The sequence below is a fragment of the Nannospalax galili genome, unplaced genomic scaffold, assembly GCF_000622305.1.
Source record: "Nannospalax galili isolate Female #2095 unplaced genomic scaffold, S.galili_v1.0 scaffold120, whole genome shotgun sequence".
Lineage (NCBI taxonomy): Eukaryota > Metazoa > Chordata > Mammalia > Rodentia > Spalacidae > Nannospalax > Nannospalax galili.
Window position 1 is genome coordinate 575,626 of NW_008350324.1, and position 18,495 is coordinate 594,120.

The window sequence follows — 18,495 nt, forward strand, 5'->3', positions numbered from 1 at the left end:
AGCAATGCTTATTCCCTTTTAAGGTTCTAGTGTCAAGTCAATGTTTGATTAAAGTTTTACTGGGGAACCAATGAATTTACTGAGCTCACTTACTGAGATTACTGAGGGGTTGCTAAGGTGTATGTATGACCTGAGGGTATGCACACTGGAAAGCCTTTACCCAGCATGGGTCATGTTCTCTTCTTAGCCCTCCCCAAATCCAGGAGACTATGTGTGATTAGGGCCAAATTACATACAGTTGGCTGGGAAGAGAGGCTGGATACTAAGAGGGTCCAATGACCCTGCTTAGCCTTCCTTTAATGAAGGAGCACAACCATCAACAAGTCCAGTTGTGATGATGTTTAGCAATCAGGCACAGCTGAAGTCATGACAATGGTAGTTATTTCATGCAGAAGAGGCTGCTGTACAGCATCATCTTATTAAAATGACATGGAATTTAAAAGGATTTGGTGCTAGGATCCACAAATGAGGGAAAACATACGTCATTTGTTTTTCTGAGTCTGTGTTACTTAGTATTACAGTTTCTAGATCCATCTATTTACCTGCAAATTTTATTATTTCATCTTTCGTTACTGGGTCTTTTTACTGTTATTCACCCCATGTATGTTGCACACCTATTGGGACTCAGACCCCATTCTGGGAGAGACAGAGATCAATGAGGTTGCGTTGCTCCTGTTCATTACATAGATCTGGTCTCGCACCCTCAGCCTGTAGCTTCTGCAAGTTCAAGCTCCCCGCAACTGGCACACTGGACCACCTGCTCTAGTAAGTGTTCTGAGTTCAAATTTTGACCCTGATGCTCCTTAGCTCTGCACCCTTAGGCAAACCATATACCCTCTTTGAACTTTGGTTTTTCATATGAGGAAGGAGTACAAGGTTCCCAAATTTGGGCTCTTTTCATGTTTAAATGAGGTCAGAAACAGGCCACACACTTATACAGAGTATATAGCACACAGTAGGAGCTTTGTCAGTAGAAGTCCTTTATCCTTAGAAAGGCAGGAGCTGGAAGACTCCCTCTGAGAGGATGTTAGCATGCAAAGGATGGTATGTCTGGACCTACATCCCTCTTACCCTGTTCTCTCTTCTCTCCCCATTCCAGGCTGTGACCATGGACATGGGCCAGTGAGGCACTCAGCTCCTAAACACCTCTCCCTCCCTGCTCCGCCCTCTGCCAGCTCAGGAGGCCCCAGGCTCACCTCCAGAGGGTCCCAACCCAGCTAGTTTGGGAGCCCCATGTGACAGCACTGGCGGGGGCTGCCTGCACCTCAGGCTTGTGCCCCTTTTTGGGCAGGATGGGGACCCCTGAGCTAGTACCAAACTGGACCAGCCAAGGTTCAGGGGATGCTGTGGAGTAGAGAAGAAGAGACCCGCATTGCAGACTGAACGCAGAGACCCTGGCCTGTGAAGACCAGGACACTCAGCCCCATGGGCAGACTCTCTCATCGGACTGGTGTGTGTGTGTGTGTGTGTGTGTGTGTGTGTGTGTGTCTACACGTGTACAGGGCCACTTGCTCTCTTTCCAGGACAAACCTGCTCTAGCTGTGCAGCGTCCTCAGCTGCTTTTGTCTCTGTGTGGTCATCTGAGCTGTGCTACCCAGGAAGGTAGGACAGAGATGCAGAGTAGCACACATGCTCCATCAAGTTTCCCAGGCCCAGGTCAGGGTGGGGAGGAAGTTTGGCTAAGCTTGCAAGCATCTGTTTTCAGAGGCCCCATCCCAAGCCCAATGTGTCTTGTGGCACCTGGGCACAGACCCAAAGGACAGCTAGACAATCCTATGTGTCTTTTCAGCATGGGGCCTCTCTGGGGACAAGTCCTTTGGTTTGGCTTTTGTCCCCTGTTTTGTGAGACTGTCATCCTGGCTCACTCACTGCCCTATGCTCCCATGGACAATTGGAAGGCACAGTGGCTTCCCAATCTGGGGGACTTCTAGGGGCTCCTAGAACACCCCTGAAGTCAGATCCCTGAGAACTGGGACTGTGACTCAAATTCTAGTACATTCCTTTTCTGCCTTCTTTGGTACTTAAACTGCTGGAGTTGGTTTTCCCGTGGGGATGAATGCGAGGTGTGTATGTTAAACTACATGGATGTGTGCATTCATGCTCACAGAAGGTCTCAGCCTCCCTGTCTCTCACCCTTGTTGGGAGGTGATGAGGGAGTGTGTCTGTAAAGGTTTCACATTCTCTGCTCTGGCCTGGTGCTGGGTCCCGAGTGGCCTCCCCATAGGAGCCTGTGTCCATCCATGTACCCCCATCTGCTTATTCAGCACCCCATCTTCTGTCCCTTCACTCTCTGAGCTAGAAGTTTCTCTGGTCTATATTGGGTTCCCCCAGTGTTCTGGCTGAGGGATGCTGGGAGCAGGTGCTAGAGTAAATGGTGGGGAACATCTTGGGTTCACTGGTCCATGTTCCCAAAGCCCTGTCCCCGATAATCAGACCAGGCAGAAGAGGGAAAGCCATCCATACGTGAAGCACAGAAGCAGTGGGGCAGGATGTTTGGGGTTGGCCACAGGCCCTCTCTCTGGACACTTGCTGCCCAGCCTCAGGGGTCCCAAAGCTGCTTCTTCAACCCAGGTATCTCCCTGACAGCCAGAGAAACCAAGACTTCAAGTCCCACCCCCTGAGCTGACACCCAAATCCCAACCAAGCACACAGGGACAGGGACAGCTCCACTTTTGGATGACCCCAGTTGGATCCACGTCCTTGGGCCAAGCTTGCTTCCATGGTGGGAAGATTGAGAGAGAGGTTTCTAGAGAATCCCACCCCAGGACCACTCAAATGGACCCCCAAGGCCTTCTCGAATCCCCTGTGCAAAGCTCCCATTATCTGGACCAGGGGTACTCAAGGGCCTTCACAGATTGTTCCCACGTGGGCCTTCCTCTCCTCGGGGACATCTGTGTCTCCCTGACTCCACATTCATGAATCTTGCATGTGTCCCAGAGCTCTGGTGTTGCTGGAAGCCATTCCTGTCAACAAATGGTTCCCATGCAGCAAGCCCCACAGTGGACCCGTCCTGTGGCTGGGCATGGACCTGCCCGAACAAACTGCTAACGCCTAGAATCTAGTGCCTCGTTTGTCTTTAATCTCACCAGGATCTCTTTGGTCCATGGAATTCTGTCTTTGTCATGCACCTTTGCAGCAGGAGTAGGAGGACAGGGGAGGGACAGGGAGTACTGAGCCACTAGGAGCTGAAATGCCCCAAAGCACTGGAACCTGCTTCTCCCACTTCAGTATAGCTGACTGTCAACAGAGAGGGAGTTCGCCACAGTTCCAAGGACTATTTGGGATGAAAGACATGGGTGATCCAGGGAGAACCCAGCCTTCCCTGGCCCTCAGTGCTTCTCCACTTAGGAGACCAGGGTCCCTTGGGTCTAGTCCTTGGTCCCATGTCATCTCCCCACACTTGCTTTGTCCCCTACCTCCCCACTCATCAAGATCTCTTCCACCCCTTGGGCTGGGCTTCAGGCTTCATATCTCCTGGACTTCTCATCACACCTCCGGCTAACTGGCCCTTGCTTGCTAGTGGCCCCTTTAATGTGCAGACATTTGCATCTAAGGAGAACCAAGCTATCCCTTCCTTCCCCTGGTGGCCTCAGTCTTCCCTGGGAATGACTGAGACTGTGGGTTTCCAAGGCCTGCAGCCTCTCATCTCCAGGTTTCATTCCCATAGTGATCCAACCTCGAGTCCCCAAACAGTCCCTTTCTGTCCTCCAGCCCTGCCAGTCCTCATTTTCACCCATCTACCCCTTGGTGTCTGATCTTGTTCCAAGTGTGACCCTGCTTAAGCCAAGCCCCCCACCCACGTCCCCCATGATAGCTTCTGAGAGCTACTATGACAACCTAGCACATACCAAGTGGCTTTCCACAATGGAAATATGTACTCTCAATCATTCTGGTGGTCCAAAGCCCAAAGCAAACTGCCCACGTGACCTGCCCCCTTCTGAACCCTGTTAGAGAGTCTTTCCTTGTGGTGGTTTTCTGGCAAAGTCCAGCATTCCTTGGTTTGTGGCAGCATCTCTGTAATCTCTGCCTTTGCCCCCCCCCACACACCACACACACTGGTCTCTCTGTGTCTCCATTTTTGTTTGGCTTTTTTTGAGGACCCAGTCCTGTTGGAACAGGACCTCACTGACTAGTCACTGCTACTGTGACAGTGACCACATGACCAACAGAAACAGTGAAAAAGAGGAATTACTTATTTTGGTTCACAGTTTCGGAGTTAAGTCCATGGCCACGTGTCTCTGTGTTTCTGGCCCTGTCATGAGGCAGAACATCATGATGGTCTGAGGAAGAGGCTGGCACTTCATCATGGCAGACAGGAAGCAGAGAGGGGAATATGCAGGAAGAGATCAGGGTGAGACCTAGCCTGATGGACACACCCCTGTGGCCTACTTCCACCAGCTAGACCCTACCTCCTGCATTTTACCACCTCCCAGTTAACCTTTTCAGGAGTCCATCAAGTGATTCACCATGCATGAGCTCAGAGGCCTGAATCTAACTGACAGTTTTACAGACACACCCAGAGGTGTGCCTCCAACTCCTCTAGGCAGGATTTCTTCATCCCATCAAGTTGACAGTCAGCATTGACCATCACACCAGCCTTACTCAGGTGTGACCTAATCTGAACTAGTTCCATCAGTGACAACCCAGTTTCCAAATCAGGGCTCATTCTGAGGTCTTTGGGTCAGGGACTCAGACTAGCCTTTCTTTGGCAGTGGGCATTCCTCAACCTATAGCACTCTTAGGGACTCTGTCCCATGCTTGAGATGTCATCTTGGCCCCTTGTGGCAAACCTGGGGTTCCCAGAAGATGGATTCTCAGAGCCCTTGGGGACCATTCTACAATCCTGTCTGTGATAGATGAGCCCCATCCTTGACTCCCAGACTTAGGTGCATGGGTGGGAATAGACAGGATTGTCTACAGTGTGATGGTCAATGGCCTGCACCAACAATGTGGAAACATCAATCAGGCCATGGGGATGAAGATCTAGAAAGATCTGTATGTCGAATATCTAGGAGGATGATGGTCTAGACCAAGGGGAACAAAGAGGTAGAGTTCTTCCCACTGCTGCTCCTTCCTGTGCCCTCAGCAGACATAGCTCATCACAGCAAACCTTCCAACTGTAGCCCTTGAGATGGGCACATGGCTACCCTTGATCTCATGCCGAGGCCCAGAAAGGGAAGGTAGGCTGCCCCAGGAAGCCTCTTCTAAGAGAAGTAGCTTCATAATTCACACCTCAGAATCATCGAGAAATACAGTCACTAGGGCTGGATTTGGACAGCCTGTCGGGGCTTTCCAGTCAGGGAATTTGGCAAGCTAGAAGATTCCTTCCTCATCACCCTGTGACCAGTCCTACTTAGTCACCTGCTGCTGCTTGGGAGGATCATTTATTCTCCAGGACAGCTTCCCTGGAAGGCTGGAAGGTTCTCCCCCGAAACTCCCCACATAACAGCTGGTCCGGGAGAGACCAACATGCAGAGACCTGGAGGGAAGACGGCACTGTGGTGTGGTGACAGTGGCGGTGGTGGTGGCAGGCGGGGAAGCCAGAAGGACTGTTGCAGGTTTGTAGAGATTGGGGAAGTCAGATGTGACACAGCATTAAGAAAAAGGAACCTGACTCGAGCTGATCTTTGGGTTCTCCTGTGTGGGAGGCTCAAAGTCAAGTTTTTGCCTAGATGGCCTCCGGTGGACCACTGGCTTCACCCCTGAGCTCTTGAAATGGCCTTGATAACTGGCTTGGTGGCCAAAAGGACCTTCGGTGGGCTGCAGCTTCACTTCCTTCCCCTCCCATGTCCTGCTCAGGGTCTCCAAGACCATGTGCCAAGGACATAGTCACACAATAGTAGGAATGAAAAATAGGCACCATAGATTTAGCCTAAATTAACCTAACAGAGCGGCTCAGCTCTCCGTGGAGCTGGCAGCATTGTTTATGGCAGTGTGATATTTACACTGTGGCTCCTGAGATTTGAAAGTTTAATGATGCAGATCAAATCTTAGTTTTACTTTTTTACCACTTAAAAAAAATCCCACCTTAGCTAGTTCCTGTTTAAAAACACTTTGACCTCTCTCACTAACCATGGGTGCCAAGATATCAGAAATTCTGGGCTGGGCCTGGCAGTGGTGACTGCTCACAGTGGCTGATATGGAGATCTTGGTGACAGAGCTACATTCACTTGGTCACCACATTCCAAGTTGGTCCAGAACTCTCTTGGATGTGTTTCTTCCACAGACATTCAACCCTCCCTCTCAAATAGCAGTGCCTCCCCGCCCCAAACACACACTCAAATCCTAAGCATCTCAGAGGGATGAGAGACAAGAAACAACCAACCGTAAACATAGATATTTGCCACTTACAGAAGGCTATAGGGAAAATTCAGAGGGGCCAGAAACATAGGCGACTGTGGAGAGGGCATAGAGATTAGGTTGGGGTCTGAAGGAATCAGAGGCAGAAGGATGGAGGCTAGGTTAGAGGTCTCTCAGCCTCAGCACTGTTGACTTTGGATGTTGATTCTTGGGTGTCTGTTCTAGTCCAGGCTAGCTTTGAGCTCATGATCCTCCTGTTCCTGGTGGAGCTAAAGTCACTGAGCAATATGCCCTGGACATGACTGTTCTACCTCTGATCTAGGGATGTGCCCAAGGGGAGTTCTCTGTATTACCCCTAGAATGAGATCTGGGGGTCCTGGAGGCCTAGCAGGCCCAGCATGGGGGGAGGGCATTGAAAGGGACTGAAGTTTGCAAAGCTCTTTGGGAATTTGAGACGACCTCCCAAGCAGAAGCTGGGTAAACTGAGACTCTGTCCCCTGAGGGGTTCCTCTCCTCCCTCCTGACCCTGGGCAGAGTGAGACATTGAAGGTCCACACGTGTCTCTGCCGACCGTGGGCCAGTCAGTCCTTTCCTTTAAAGTATGCTCCTGCCTGCTTCTGTTTTTCCCTCACACTCCCTCTGCCACCTCTCAGGACAGTGTCTCTGATGTGTCAGAGAGACACAGACTCATCTCACAGAAAACCCTACCCCTGGCAGTCTTGCTATGGTCTCTTCCTGGACAGTCACTCTATTGAATGTGGCCATCAAGGACATAAGAGACATGGAAACATGTTCATGGAAAGACACCCCCCCCACACCTTACGTGTTTCTCCACAGAAATGTGACAAGTGTGATGCCAAAATGCTCATTTGGTGACTGAAGAAGACCCAGGGGTCATAGTGGGTCCTGGGCTGAATCTGCAACAGGGTCTGAAGTGTAAAAGAGAATGCATGGGTCTTGGCAGTGGGATGGGGAATCTTCTGTTCCTATAAATATCTGGGCTTGGGGAATAGAAAGCAGCACCTTGGCCAACATAGAACTCCCTGTGGTGGGGCTGTAAATAAGTGGGGCTTGTCAGCCTGCTTCAACTTGATTCAACTCCCATCTTTCCAACTGCTTCCCTGGTGGACCACGATCTCACCTACAACTTCTCAGTATCCGCAGCTCCTATGGGAGTGCTCCTTGGACTTTCTTAGCTGTGTGCAGTTCATAGCACCTAGTTTGTCACTAGCCCCCATGTGGATGGCAGCAGTTAACGAAATAGTGTTCAACAGTGTCCCAGTCCATGGCATCTCAGCATCTGACTGAACGTCCCCCATGAAAGCCACCCCTCGGGATGTCCCTGGACAAACGGGGCTGGAATAGAGAGGCAGGGGCTTTTCCCACCCGCGTAGATGCTGATGGCCCAGCATCTGTAAACAAGGACTGTAAACAAGGACAGCCAGGTCTTCTAGGGACTGACCCCCAGCTGCAGGGGGATTGGCATATGAGAGGGAGCTGAGAAGTCTCCAGAAAGATTAGCCCCTGGCCACCAAGGTCCTCACAGAAGCAAGATGCTCCTCTTCCTGCCCCACAACCCCAAGGTCAAAGCCAGGGGCATCATCTGAGGCACACAAGACTGGCCACACCAGGAGAACACCCTTGCCCATGGCAGCCAGGCTCAGGAGGCCCCTGCTCCCACCCCTGGCCTCTTGTTCCTTCTACCCCAACCTTTGATCTTTCTCAGGGGTCCGCCCCTAGACCTGTCACACACCCCATCTAGTGACAGTTCTCCAAGTCACCAACAGGGGAAAGATCCCTCATTGTAAAAAGGCTTCCCTTGTAAATTATGCTGTGGCCTTTTGTATACACAGAGTATATATAGCTATAAATACTATATATTATATATATATGTAAAGACTAATTCTTGTACAGAGCCCCCAAAGACCTCAGGCCCACACTGTTTACTCTGTCTGTCTGTGCTGACCGTCACAGGATGAGCTGACCTCTGACCTTGGGTTCCCATTTTTCTTCAGGACCACTACATCTCTTTTTTGCCCTTTCTAGATCTGTCTTGGCCTCTCTCTCTCTCTCTCTCTCTCTCTCTCTCTCTCTCTCTCTCTCTCTCTTTCTCTCTCATTGCCAACATGTTGTTGCTGGGAAAGAATATTTGATTATCATCCAGGAAATCATGAGGGATGAATGGATGGATGGAAGGATAGGTGAATAGATGAATGGGTGGGTGGATGGATGGATGGATGGGTGAATAGATAGGTGGATGGATGATCACTATGTATATTTGTACAGAATCATTTATAAAGTTTTCTACACTTCTCAAAAAGTATTTCTAACCTGGGCTGTTGGACAGTTTGTGAGCCTCTGAGCCGGCAAGCCTGTTGTTTCTTGTGTTTAGTGCAATGTTTAGTGAGAATCCAATGTCTGAATTATTTATGCCAATAAAGAATTTGAGAATTACTGCATAACTGTTGTCACTATGGGTCTGAATCCTGCTGTCTCTCTATTGTATGAAAGGAAGCCCAGTGGATAACAATGGTTACATGTATCAGTCAGATAACTGCCCCAATGATGCCACATAACAAAACAACCTCCAAACTCTACCACTTAAAATAACTAGCACTTATCTTCATGTACTTGGATCTGTAAGTCTAAGTTGGGCTTTACTAAGAGGCTCCTCTGAGGCTTCAGGTTCAAGATCAGGTTGAAAGTCATTCTATATGTGTTCTCTGAACATGAAAGCAGACCAGAATGCCCAAACATGCACAGCATTGCCTCCTACCACAGCTGCTAACATTCCACAGGCCAATGCCATTCAGATGACTCTTCCTTTCCCAGAGCAGCTACAAACTGGGGGGTTTGGGGGAGGCAGAAGACATGAGCACTAGCTGAGAAGTAAGGACTATGAACCCAGCGTTGATTGCATCCTCCATTCAAGCAGCCCACACATTCACACACATAGTGTGAGGAACACACAGAATGGAGTGTATGTGTGTGTGTGTGTGTGTGTGTGTGTGTGTGTATGTGTGTGTGCATGAGGCCAGAGGACAACCTCGAATGTTATTACCCCAGTGCCCTCCACTTTGGTTTTAAAGACAGGGTCCTTCACTGGCCTGGAACTCACTGAGTCGGCTAGGCTGACTGGCCAGAGAGTCCCAGAGCTCTGCTTGTCTCTATCTTCCCAGCGTTGGGTTTATAGGGCATGCTACCACGACTGGCTTTTTCTTTGGCAGGGGTGGGGGGTTCTTTTTGAGACAGGGTCTACCTGGAGCCCCAGTTGACCTGGAACTCACAGTGTAGACCAGGCTGGCCTCATCTCACAAATATCTACCTCTCTCTGCCTCCTTAGTGTTGGGAGGCAGCTTGCACGGCTGACATTTTCATGTGTATTCTGGGGATCAAACTTGGGGCCTCATGCTTTAAGGCAAGTGCTTTACCCACTAAGCCATCCCCCTCCCCTCAGCCATGTACTGGTTTCTGAAATGCTTTTATGAAACATCTAAGCCCAGGAGCAACAGGGAGAGCTGAAGTTGGGAGATGGGGGGCTATGCTCCAGAGCTGCTCCAACCACCTCTCTCCCAGTTCCATCCTGACTGCCTCACCTGTCCTGCTCACCTATCCTGGCAGGTCCCTCCCCTACTGACACTCAAAGCACAAGAGCACACTGACAGCCCTGGGTAGAATTAACCTCTCTACTTCGTGTAAGCTGTGTGTCCATGGGCAGGTGGCTTAACTTCTCTGGGCCTCCATCCCCTCGTCTGTGAAATGGACACAGCCTTCTACCCATATTACATGACTTCTGCAAATTACCAAAAGCTCTGAAGTAGTGATCAGCACCTAGAAAATGTCCTGCACCTGTGAGGTGGCGGTGGCAGTGTATATTGATGGTAAAACGCAACGCCCCAGAATTCCCACTCCCTGCTGAGACTTGAGCCAGGCGCTGGCCTGCTTCCTGGGGTGTGACATTGTTGGGTGTGTGTCAACTAGTGTAAAGAACATGCTGCCTAACAAAACTCCCCCTACTCCATAGCTCCTAACTAACTGAGCTATTGGAAGTCTGTGGTGGCTACCGAATTCTGTCACTTAGATGTGCCGTGGAGCCTGTCCAGGTCCTGACATCAGCTCTCAGACCCTCAGTTTCTTTGAGTGTAAAGTGGACACAATAATTCCTCCCACAGCAGAGAGCTGGGATCAGCATTCAAAGCAGGTGAGACACGGACCAGTCCTGACATAAATAATCAACCAACAAGAGCTGCTTCAGGTCCAGCCTGGACATTTCCATCCTCTGCTTTCCTACTTAGCAGGAGAGAAAGAGACAGCATCTTCCCAGATGCCTAGCACTGATAGTCCCTGTTCTGGCTTGTGGTCCTCTGTGACCCCAGGGCTCCCATCAGCTTCAGCACAGTTGATGCAGTTAAGAGCCTGGGAACAAGCACAAGCTAAGGGGAAGAGCCTGGAAGCCAAAACACAGGCTTCCATTAGGCCTTCCTCAAACCTCTGTGGTCCCAGCCTCCTCCTCACCTTTGCTCAGTCTGAACCCTACACATTTCCCATCTCCAGCAGAGCACAGGTCACCTTACTGAATTCCCCCCCATAGTCCTATGGAGCTCCACTACCCCTTATACAACTGAAGTACCTGGGGCTCAGAGAGCTCATGTGGCTTTCCAAAGCCACACAGCAGTAAGTGTGGAGCCAACATCTAAACCTGACCTTGTGAATCCAGCTGGCTTGGGCCCTGAACTGCATCGTGAGGTCAGGCCAGATGTGATGAATCAGTGGCTCTCATCCTGGGGGAGTTTGGGGCTGGGATTTGGCCATGTCCGCTGGGGGTACTAATAGCATCTAATGGCTAGAGGCTGGGTGTGCTCAGTCGTACAGCAAGGACAGCCCTTCCCTCAAGGAAGCACCTAGCCCTAAACAGCAAGAGTGCCAATGTTAAGAAGCCCTGTGACACTGTGGCTAAGTACCCGGGGGTGGGAGGGGAGCACTGGCTGGGTGTCTGGAGAAAAGACAGGATAAGCTAGGAGATGGCTCATCCAATCACTGCACAGGAGTTGGCAGGAGGTCAGCTCCAACTCAGAGGCTGGTTACTAACTACTGCCCACATGCTAACACAGCGCCATGGCACTTTCAATACCCCTAGGCAACCATTGTCCTTCCTGTATACCCCTGCCTCCCCAAACCCTGGAGTGGGAACTACCACCTTTTTCTTTTGTTTGCAAAAACTGATGTCCAAGGGGCTGGAGAGGTGGCTCTGTGGTTAAGAGCGCTGGCTGCTCTTGCAGAGGACCAGGGTTCAATCCCCAGCACTTACGTGGCAGTTAACAACCATCCATAACTCCAGTTCCAGGGTAATTTGACACCCTCTTCTGACTTCCTCAGGCATTGCACAACATAGATGCACTCACACATGTAGGCAATACACATAAAATGAAAATAACTAAAATATTTTAAAAGCTGATGTCCAAAGAGACTGATTTATTTGTGTGTGTCATATATGTGTGCAAGTGCCTCCCAGAAGCCAGAAGAGGACATCAGATCCCATAGAGCTGGACTCATAGGCAGATATGAGCCTCTCAATATGTGCTGGGGACCAAACTCAGTCCTTTATAGGAACATTAAGCGCTATTACCCGATGAGCCATCTCTCTAGCCCCCATCTCTGCTTTTTATATCTCTATGATATCAAAACTGCAGTAAAGGGCTGGGATGTGGCTCAGGGGTAGATGGCTTGCCTAACACATAAACCTGGCCTCCACCTCCAGCACCATAATGTATCAATAATGAAAAGAAGCAAAACAGCTCGAAGCTCTTTCCAACCGATTATCGCTATCATCTTATAAAAGATGGGCCATGTCACACACAGAGAATTAATGACTAAAATTCAGTGCCAGACCAGCAAAACAGCTCAGTAGGCAAAGGCACTTGCAGCTAAGCCTGATGACCTGAGTTCAATCCCCAGGACCCACGTGGTGGGAGGAGAGAACCGACTCCCAAAAGCTGCCTTCTGACCTCCACATCCATACTGTGATACACGAGTGAGCATACACACACACACACACACACACACACACACACACACACACACAAAATAATTTTTTAAAGAATTTAAATGCCCTTCTGATTTTTTCATCTGTTCTAAATCCCAGAGCTCTGTGTGACTATGGTGGGCCCCTCATGCAAATGAGTGCATGGGACACCAGCTCAGCCTGGAGTTGGAAGCTGGAATCTGAACTTCTGTCCAACCCCAACTGGCCTTGAGAGGAAGATTTTACCTCTAGGGATCACTGGACACTACAGAGGGACAAAAGTGAGGGGTTCTGGCCTGGAGGCAGGACAACCTCTGATGTGTAACTGACACCCAGAGTCCCCCACAGAAGGAGGCAGAGGCTGGACCAGCAAATGGCTCTTCCTTCCACCTCCTCCATCCTCTGGTTGCCTTGCCACCCCTGCCCTGTCCTCTCCTGGAGACAGCTCTATTGTGAATCCCTTGCACGAGTCTCCTTGTTTCAGTCAGCCTCAGAGAGAACCCAGACTAAGATGGCTCCATGCACTCCCTGAGCCACCACAGCCTCGGCCTCCTCCATCACACAGGATTGTGCCCAGCTGGAGGCAGGACCTGGCAGGATAATGGATGGGGGTCATTTCCTCTGAGCAACCCAACAGGCTGGGATCAGCAAGTTCACTGTGTTATTGTGGTCTGTGTGTCCTTGGGGTCTGCAGCAACTCCCTGGCCCACAAGCCCAAGATGTCAGTTTCCTACCAAAAAAATAGCCAGCTCTGGAGTCCCAACCACCTGGACCCCAGCTGGAAACTGCAGACCAGACCTGTGCCACCACCTGCTTCCTTCCACGAGGCACTTTAAAGGATGGCGACCGTACCGTGGTGAGGCATCTTGTTCTCCCCCTGACTTTTCATGCAGACCAAGAGAGCCTGGAGGTTTCTAAAGAAACTACTAAGGCCTTTCATTTATTTGGCTTTTTTTCTATTTTTCTAACATTCAGTTCCATAGCAACAGCTGGATGCCTGGTTAGGGTTCAGAGAGAAGACAGCACACTTTACAAACACTTGGAACTGCTATTGTCTAGTTCACTGTCTAGTGGGCTCCATCCTGGGTCTTTGTTTAATGAGATATTTTCCAATCCCAAGGAGAGTCAGAGGAGGAAGTAGGAAGGAAGAAGTGGAAGAGGAAGTCAGTTGGATTCCACTTTTTAAAAAAATGGCGTCAACTTAAGATCTCTAATCACCTAGGAGATAAGCCTTTGGATATGTCTGTGAGACATTACCTAGATTAGATCAACTGAGGTGGGAAGACCCAACCTGAATATGGGTAGGCTGGGGTCCTGGACTGAATGAAAAAGAGAAAGCAAGCTGAGTACCAACATTCATCACTCTCTGCTTCCTGACTGTGGATGCCACATGACCAGCCACCTTGTGCTCCTGCTGCTACGCCCCCTGCCTCCACCATGATGGACTATATCCACCACCCCCATCTCCAAACTCTGAATCAGAATAAACCTTCCTTAAGTCGCTATGGTCAGGTATGTTGTGGTTGCCATGAGAACAGCAGCTAATATAATCTTCTTAAGCAGAAATTACCACACCACCCTGAGGGCCAGGGGATGAGCAGTGATCCCAGGATATTGATACCAATGGCCCATGTTACTTGCTAACTTCCAGAGTTGCCTCCTCCTGGTTGGATACTAAATTAAGTCATTTCCTGGCCAACTTAGCTTTCCTTTATAATATATTTGAAATGCTGTTATGCCCTGTGATGCTATTTCCAATTCACAGATGAGAAAACCAAGACACAAGTTCCGTGAGCCATGTGGCCAAGCCAGGCCTGGTCCCCAGACCTTTGGTTCCAATCAGTTCTGAGCCCCAGCCCTCTGGCCCACAGGAGCCCAGAGCTGTGAGCCCTACCTCTAGGACACAAAGGTGGATGAATATGAGGGAGCCCCCAGGAGGAAAGCCACTCTGCCATTGCCCAGTCCTACCTGGAGAATCCCAGTGACAAAGTCTTTCTCCATGGGAGATTTTGTGTGTGATTTTTGTATCCTGCTACTTTGCTGAATGTGTTTATTAGTTGTATTTTCTGGTGGAGTCTTTAGAGTCTTATGTATAGAGACAGGGAGGGCCTCATATGTACTAGTTTAGCTTCTAACCTAAATAATTGAGGATGACCTTGAACTTAGGATCTTTCTTCCTCTGTCTCCTAAGTGCTGGGCCTGTAGGCATGTGCCACCATACCTGGTGTCATGGTTGGCCTCCATTATCAATTTGACGCACCTGGAAGGGGGAATCCTTATTTGGGGGAATTTTTTCCATTGGACAGGCCTATGGGAGAAATTGGAGGGAGAAAATGGGGAGTGGATTTGATTAAAACACATTATACTCATGTGTTTCATACATGTATGAAAGTCTCCATAAAAATAAAACAGAATAAGTAAATAATTAAATATCAAGATAATTTTTGCACTGAAAATTTTTGGCATGATAGTTTTTACAATATTGGGTTAAAGTACATTATGACAGCTTGTTTATTTATTTATTTATTTATTTATTTATTTATTTATTTATTTATTTATTTATTTATTATTTATCTTAGGTCTGCTCTCTCATTCCACAACCCAGAACAGCCACCTGGAACTATGTAGTCCTTCGTCTCCCGAGAACTAGCTTCACAGGTGTTTATCATGAACCTGACTCTGCTATAATTAATTTTACTTGCCTTTGGGGAAGTTAACGAAGCGAACTGGCAGGTAGTACATGGCAGAATCTTTCTCAATCCGCAGGAGACTCAGTTTGAAACCAACAGAGAAACAGATATTGAGTCCAGGCAGGCGACACCCAGTCCAGGATCTGGTCCCTGTATCCAGCTTTGGAATGGAATCTCTGGGCTCTGCCTGAGACCGAGGGATCTAGGCTTGGAGCAAGCAACCATACTCTGATTCCTTCTCCTCTCCCAGCAGGGAAATGGCAGCAGTCGCTGCCTCCTGGGGTTATTTTCAGGACTGAAGTCAGTTAAGGAGGGCCAAGCACCTGCCTCATGCTGGGTGTTTACCATGTGGCTGTGGTTTGCAAGCAGAGATGGTGGCACTTCCCCAAGGATATTGGCAATTTCTAGGGCACTTGGGGGAATGACATAACTGGAGGGGGACACGACATTTAACATCTGTCTGACAGAGAGTGAGACAGACAGACACACAGACAGACAGACAGACATAATTGCCCTCTTCAGGAGGCAGTTACCCAACTACTGGTGTGTCAAGCCTGAATGTATAGTCGTAGCTGTGAAGATCATCAATACCTTTGACAATTACCTAGGTGTAGTGGCTTACTCCTATAATACCAGCACTCAGGAGGCAGAGACAGGAGAATCAGAAATTCAAGGCCAACCAGGGCTACATGAGACCCTGTCTCAGAAAACCAAAACCACAAACAAACAAAATAACTATCATGGGGCTGGTAAGATGGCTCAGCTGTTAAGTGCTTGAGAACCCAAGTTAGGTCCCCAGTACCTATGTCAGGAGACTCACAACCACCTGCAAGTCCAGCCCTAAGGGGTCTGATACCCTCTTATGGCCTCCTCAGGCACCTGTATATACCTGGCATACACACACACACACACACACACACACACACACACACACACACTTTTTTTTTTTAATGACAATCATGAAACATTAGAGTCCAGGGGTGTTTTCACTGGGGTTGATCCCCCACTGTCCCTGCAGCATCCAGCATGTCCCCAGGCTCAGGAAAAACTGTTGACTTCAGGGTAAGTGTGTGATTGACAGTGCCACTTGTCACTAGTATCACAATTGCTCCAAACTAAATGGAACATTGGAAGTGACAGCTTTCAAACTATGCATTGATGAATAGGAGCTATTTGCTGAACACCTACTGTATGGGGCACAGAAGCAGAAAACACAGCTTTGGCTTGGACAATCTGCGGACAGGACTGGCCTACAAGGCAAGAGCTGTACAGGGGTGGAGAAACTCAGGGAGGCACCTGCCCTACAGGGAGACAACTCAGAAAATGCTTCCAAAAAATGGTGTCTAAGATTAGACCTGGAAGAGAGGCAGCTATTAACTAGCTTTTCTGGACTGTCTTCCAATTTCTGGAACCCTTAGACTAACAGAGAGCTCATTCCTCCACAAGGCAGCCTACCACCTGATTCTTACCAGAATATTCTAGTGCATTTGCTAATGACCCCACCACCAGCCACCTGAGCTCAGAGCCTCGTCATCTTGAGGTCTCAGCCTGTACCCTGTCACCTGCCTCGGGACCTGGCTCAGAAGGCCTCGTGGCCGATAGCCCAGCCAGCTGCCTCTTCCCTGTTTGTCTCCGCCTGACAAGTCAGGCAGGCTGAGTCATGGCTCAGCTTCCCCAACCCCACATGGGGGTTGAGTATGTGCCAGGGGGATAAGCTACCTTCCAGGGTGCCCGATAATCAAACCAAAATGAGCCCATAACCTTCATGGAGGATTAGACTTAAAAGCATTCTAGAATCCCGAACTCCACATTGGCATTCCCCAGGGCAGACCACAACAGACAGGCGTGTTTTCTACCATGTGTGGGAAAACCTGTCTTGTAAGAGAATAGTCATGTAGTAATTATCACAGCGCGTCACCTCCAGATAGCCACAGCCTGTCTGCACAGTCTACTGCTACTGTCCCAGCACCTGAGACAGTGCCCAGCACACCAGTAGGCACTCAGCAAACTCTTTTGTTGAATAAGTACACAAACAACAAAAATGAAAGCTGCTTTTATTTGTCAATCATGTAGTAATAAGAATTACATCTTGCACCGTAAATATGTACTAATAATATTGTTTTTTGAGACAGGGTCTCCCTATAGCCCCAGCTAGCCTGGAGCACACTATGTAGACCAGGTTGGCCTGCAGCTCACAGAGATCTGCCTCCTTCTGCCTCCCAAGTGCTGGGATTAAAAGCATGTGCCACCGCACCGTAATAATAATTTTTAAAACAACTGCATATTTGTCTCCACCAGATGGACATCATTACTACCTGTCCTTATATCCCTGCACACAGTAGGTATTCAATAAATGCCATCACTCAGAGGCCTGGGCTTATTCTCACTGGACCCAAGCAAGGGGACAGTGCAGAGCCTGTGTGTGTTCCTGCCCCATGGCTCTCACTCCCCAGCAGTCAGATCCCAGCAAGATCAGAGCCTCTGGGAAGGGCAGGGGGGGGGCCTCTTTCCTAGCCTCCAGTTCCCCCCGTATCAGTGACAAAGCCTTGTCCCAAGCTCTCCTGACCACTGCAGCAAAGCCCAAAGTCATACAGCAAGCTCAGTGCAGGGTTCCTGACTGTGTTCTGTGCTCCTTCTCCTAAATCTCCAGCCAGGGCTCCATGCTAGAACCCTGAGATCGGCTCAGACACACTTGTGTCAGGAGCGAAGGCCTCTCCTTGAGCAGGCAGTCCCAGTTCTCTCAGCAAAGACTGAGCAAGGTATGTGCTCTGCTTTTCCTGCTGTGTGACTTGGTAGAAGAGACTTAGCTTCTCTGACCCTCAGTTACTTCATCTACAAAAGAATGTTATCAATTAGCCTGTAGAGCTGGTGAGATTTATTTGGGGGCAGTGTGGGCACTGGGACTGGCACATAGTAAGTGCTCACTTAAAGAGCCTAGGAATTATGGGTGCTCTTATAAAGGGCCCCATTCAGGATTCAACAGGGACAGCCTGAACCCAGCAGAGCCTGGCTAAGGTCCTGACTCCAGGCTGTCCCAGCCAGCTGGGGGAAACCTGAGCCACCTCCTCCCTGGCAGAAGCTGCCACAGCCACGGCAGCCTCTGGAATGAAAGAAAGGTCAGAGCCTAGAGAAACAGGGCTGGCGCTATGGAGGGAGGGCTGCCCTGGGGTTGGCTGGCCACCCTTGCCTTTCTCCTCTCGGTTTTCCCAGGGAAGCCTGAGCCTGCCCCTTCTGGGTATGCGCCCCCCCCCCCAAGGCTTGGCCTCCCAGCCCTTGCAGAGCCGCCTCCCAGCCTGCCCCCGGGGAGGGGCCACCTGGTGTCAATTAAGGCCTGGAGTCGCTCGTCCGCACCACGCAGGGCGGCTGATTGGAACTGCAGTCTCTCCAGATGGGGAGCACCGACTGAGGGGCGATGCCACCATGCTAGCGGGAGGCCTTGCTGGAGTCTGTGAGTGTCGGGTGGGGGCTCTGTCCCCTGAGTGG

At 49.8% G+C, this 18,495-nt stretch overlaps 1 protein-coding gene across 2 annotated transcripts in view; it reads left to right on the forward strand.

The window, feature by feature from the left end:
• The window catches only part of Ksr2 (kinase suppressor of ras 2), a 443,310-nt gene extending 434,557 nt beyond the window's left edge, over nucleotides 1-8,753 (forward strand). For both annotated transcript variants that reach the window (XM_008847447.1, XM_008847448.1), the window contains exon 20: nucleotides 1,100-8,753. In XM_008847447.1, coding sequence (XP_008845669.1) covers nucleotides 1,100-1,106 — 7 coding nt within the window. In that variant the 3' untranslated portion in view covers nucleotides 1,107-8,753. The remainder of the gene's footprint in view (nucleotides 1-1,099) is intronic.
• The last annotated feature ends 9,742 nt before the right edge of the window (nucleotides 8,754-18,495 follow it).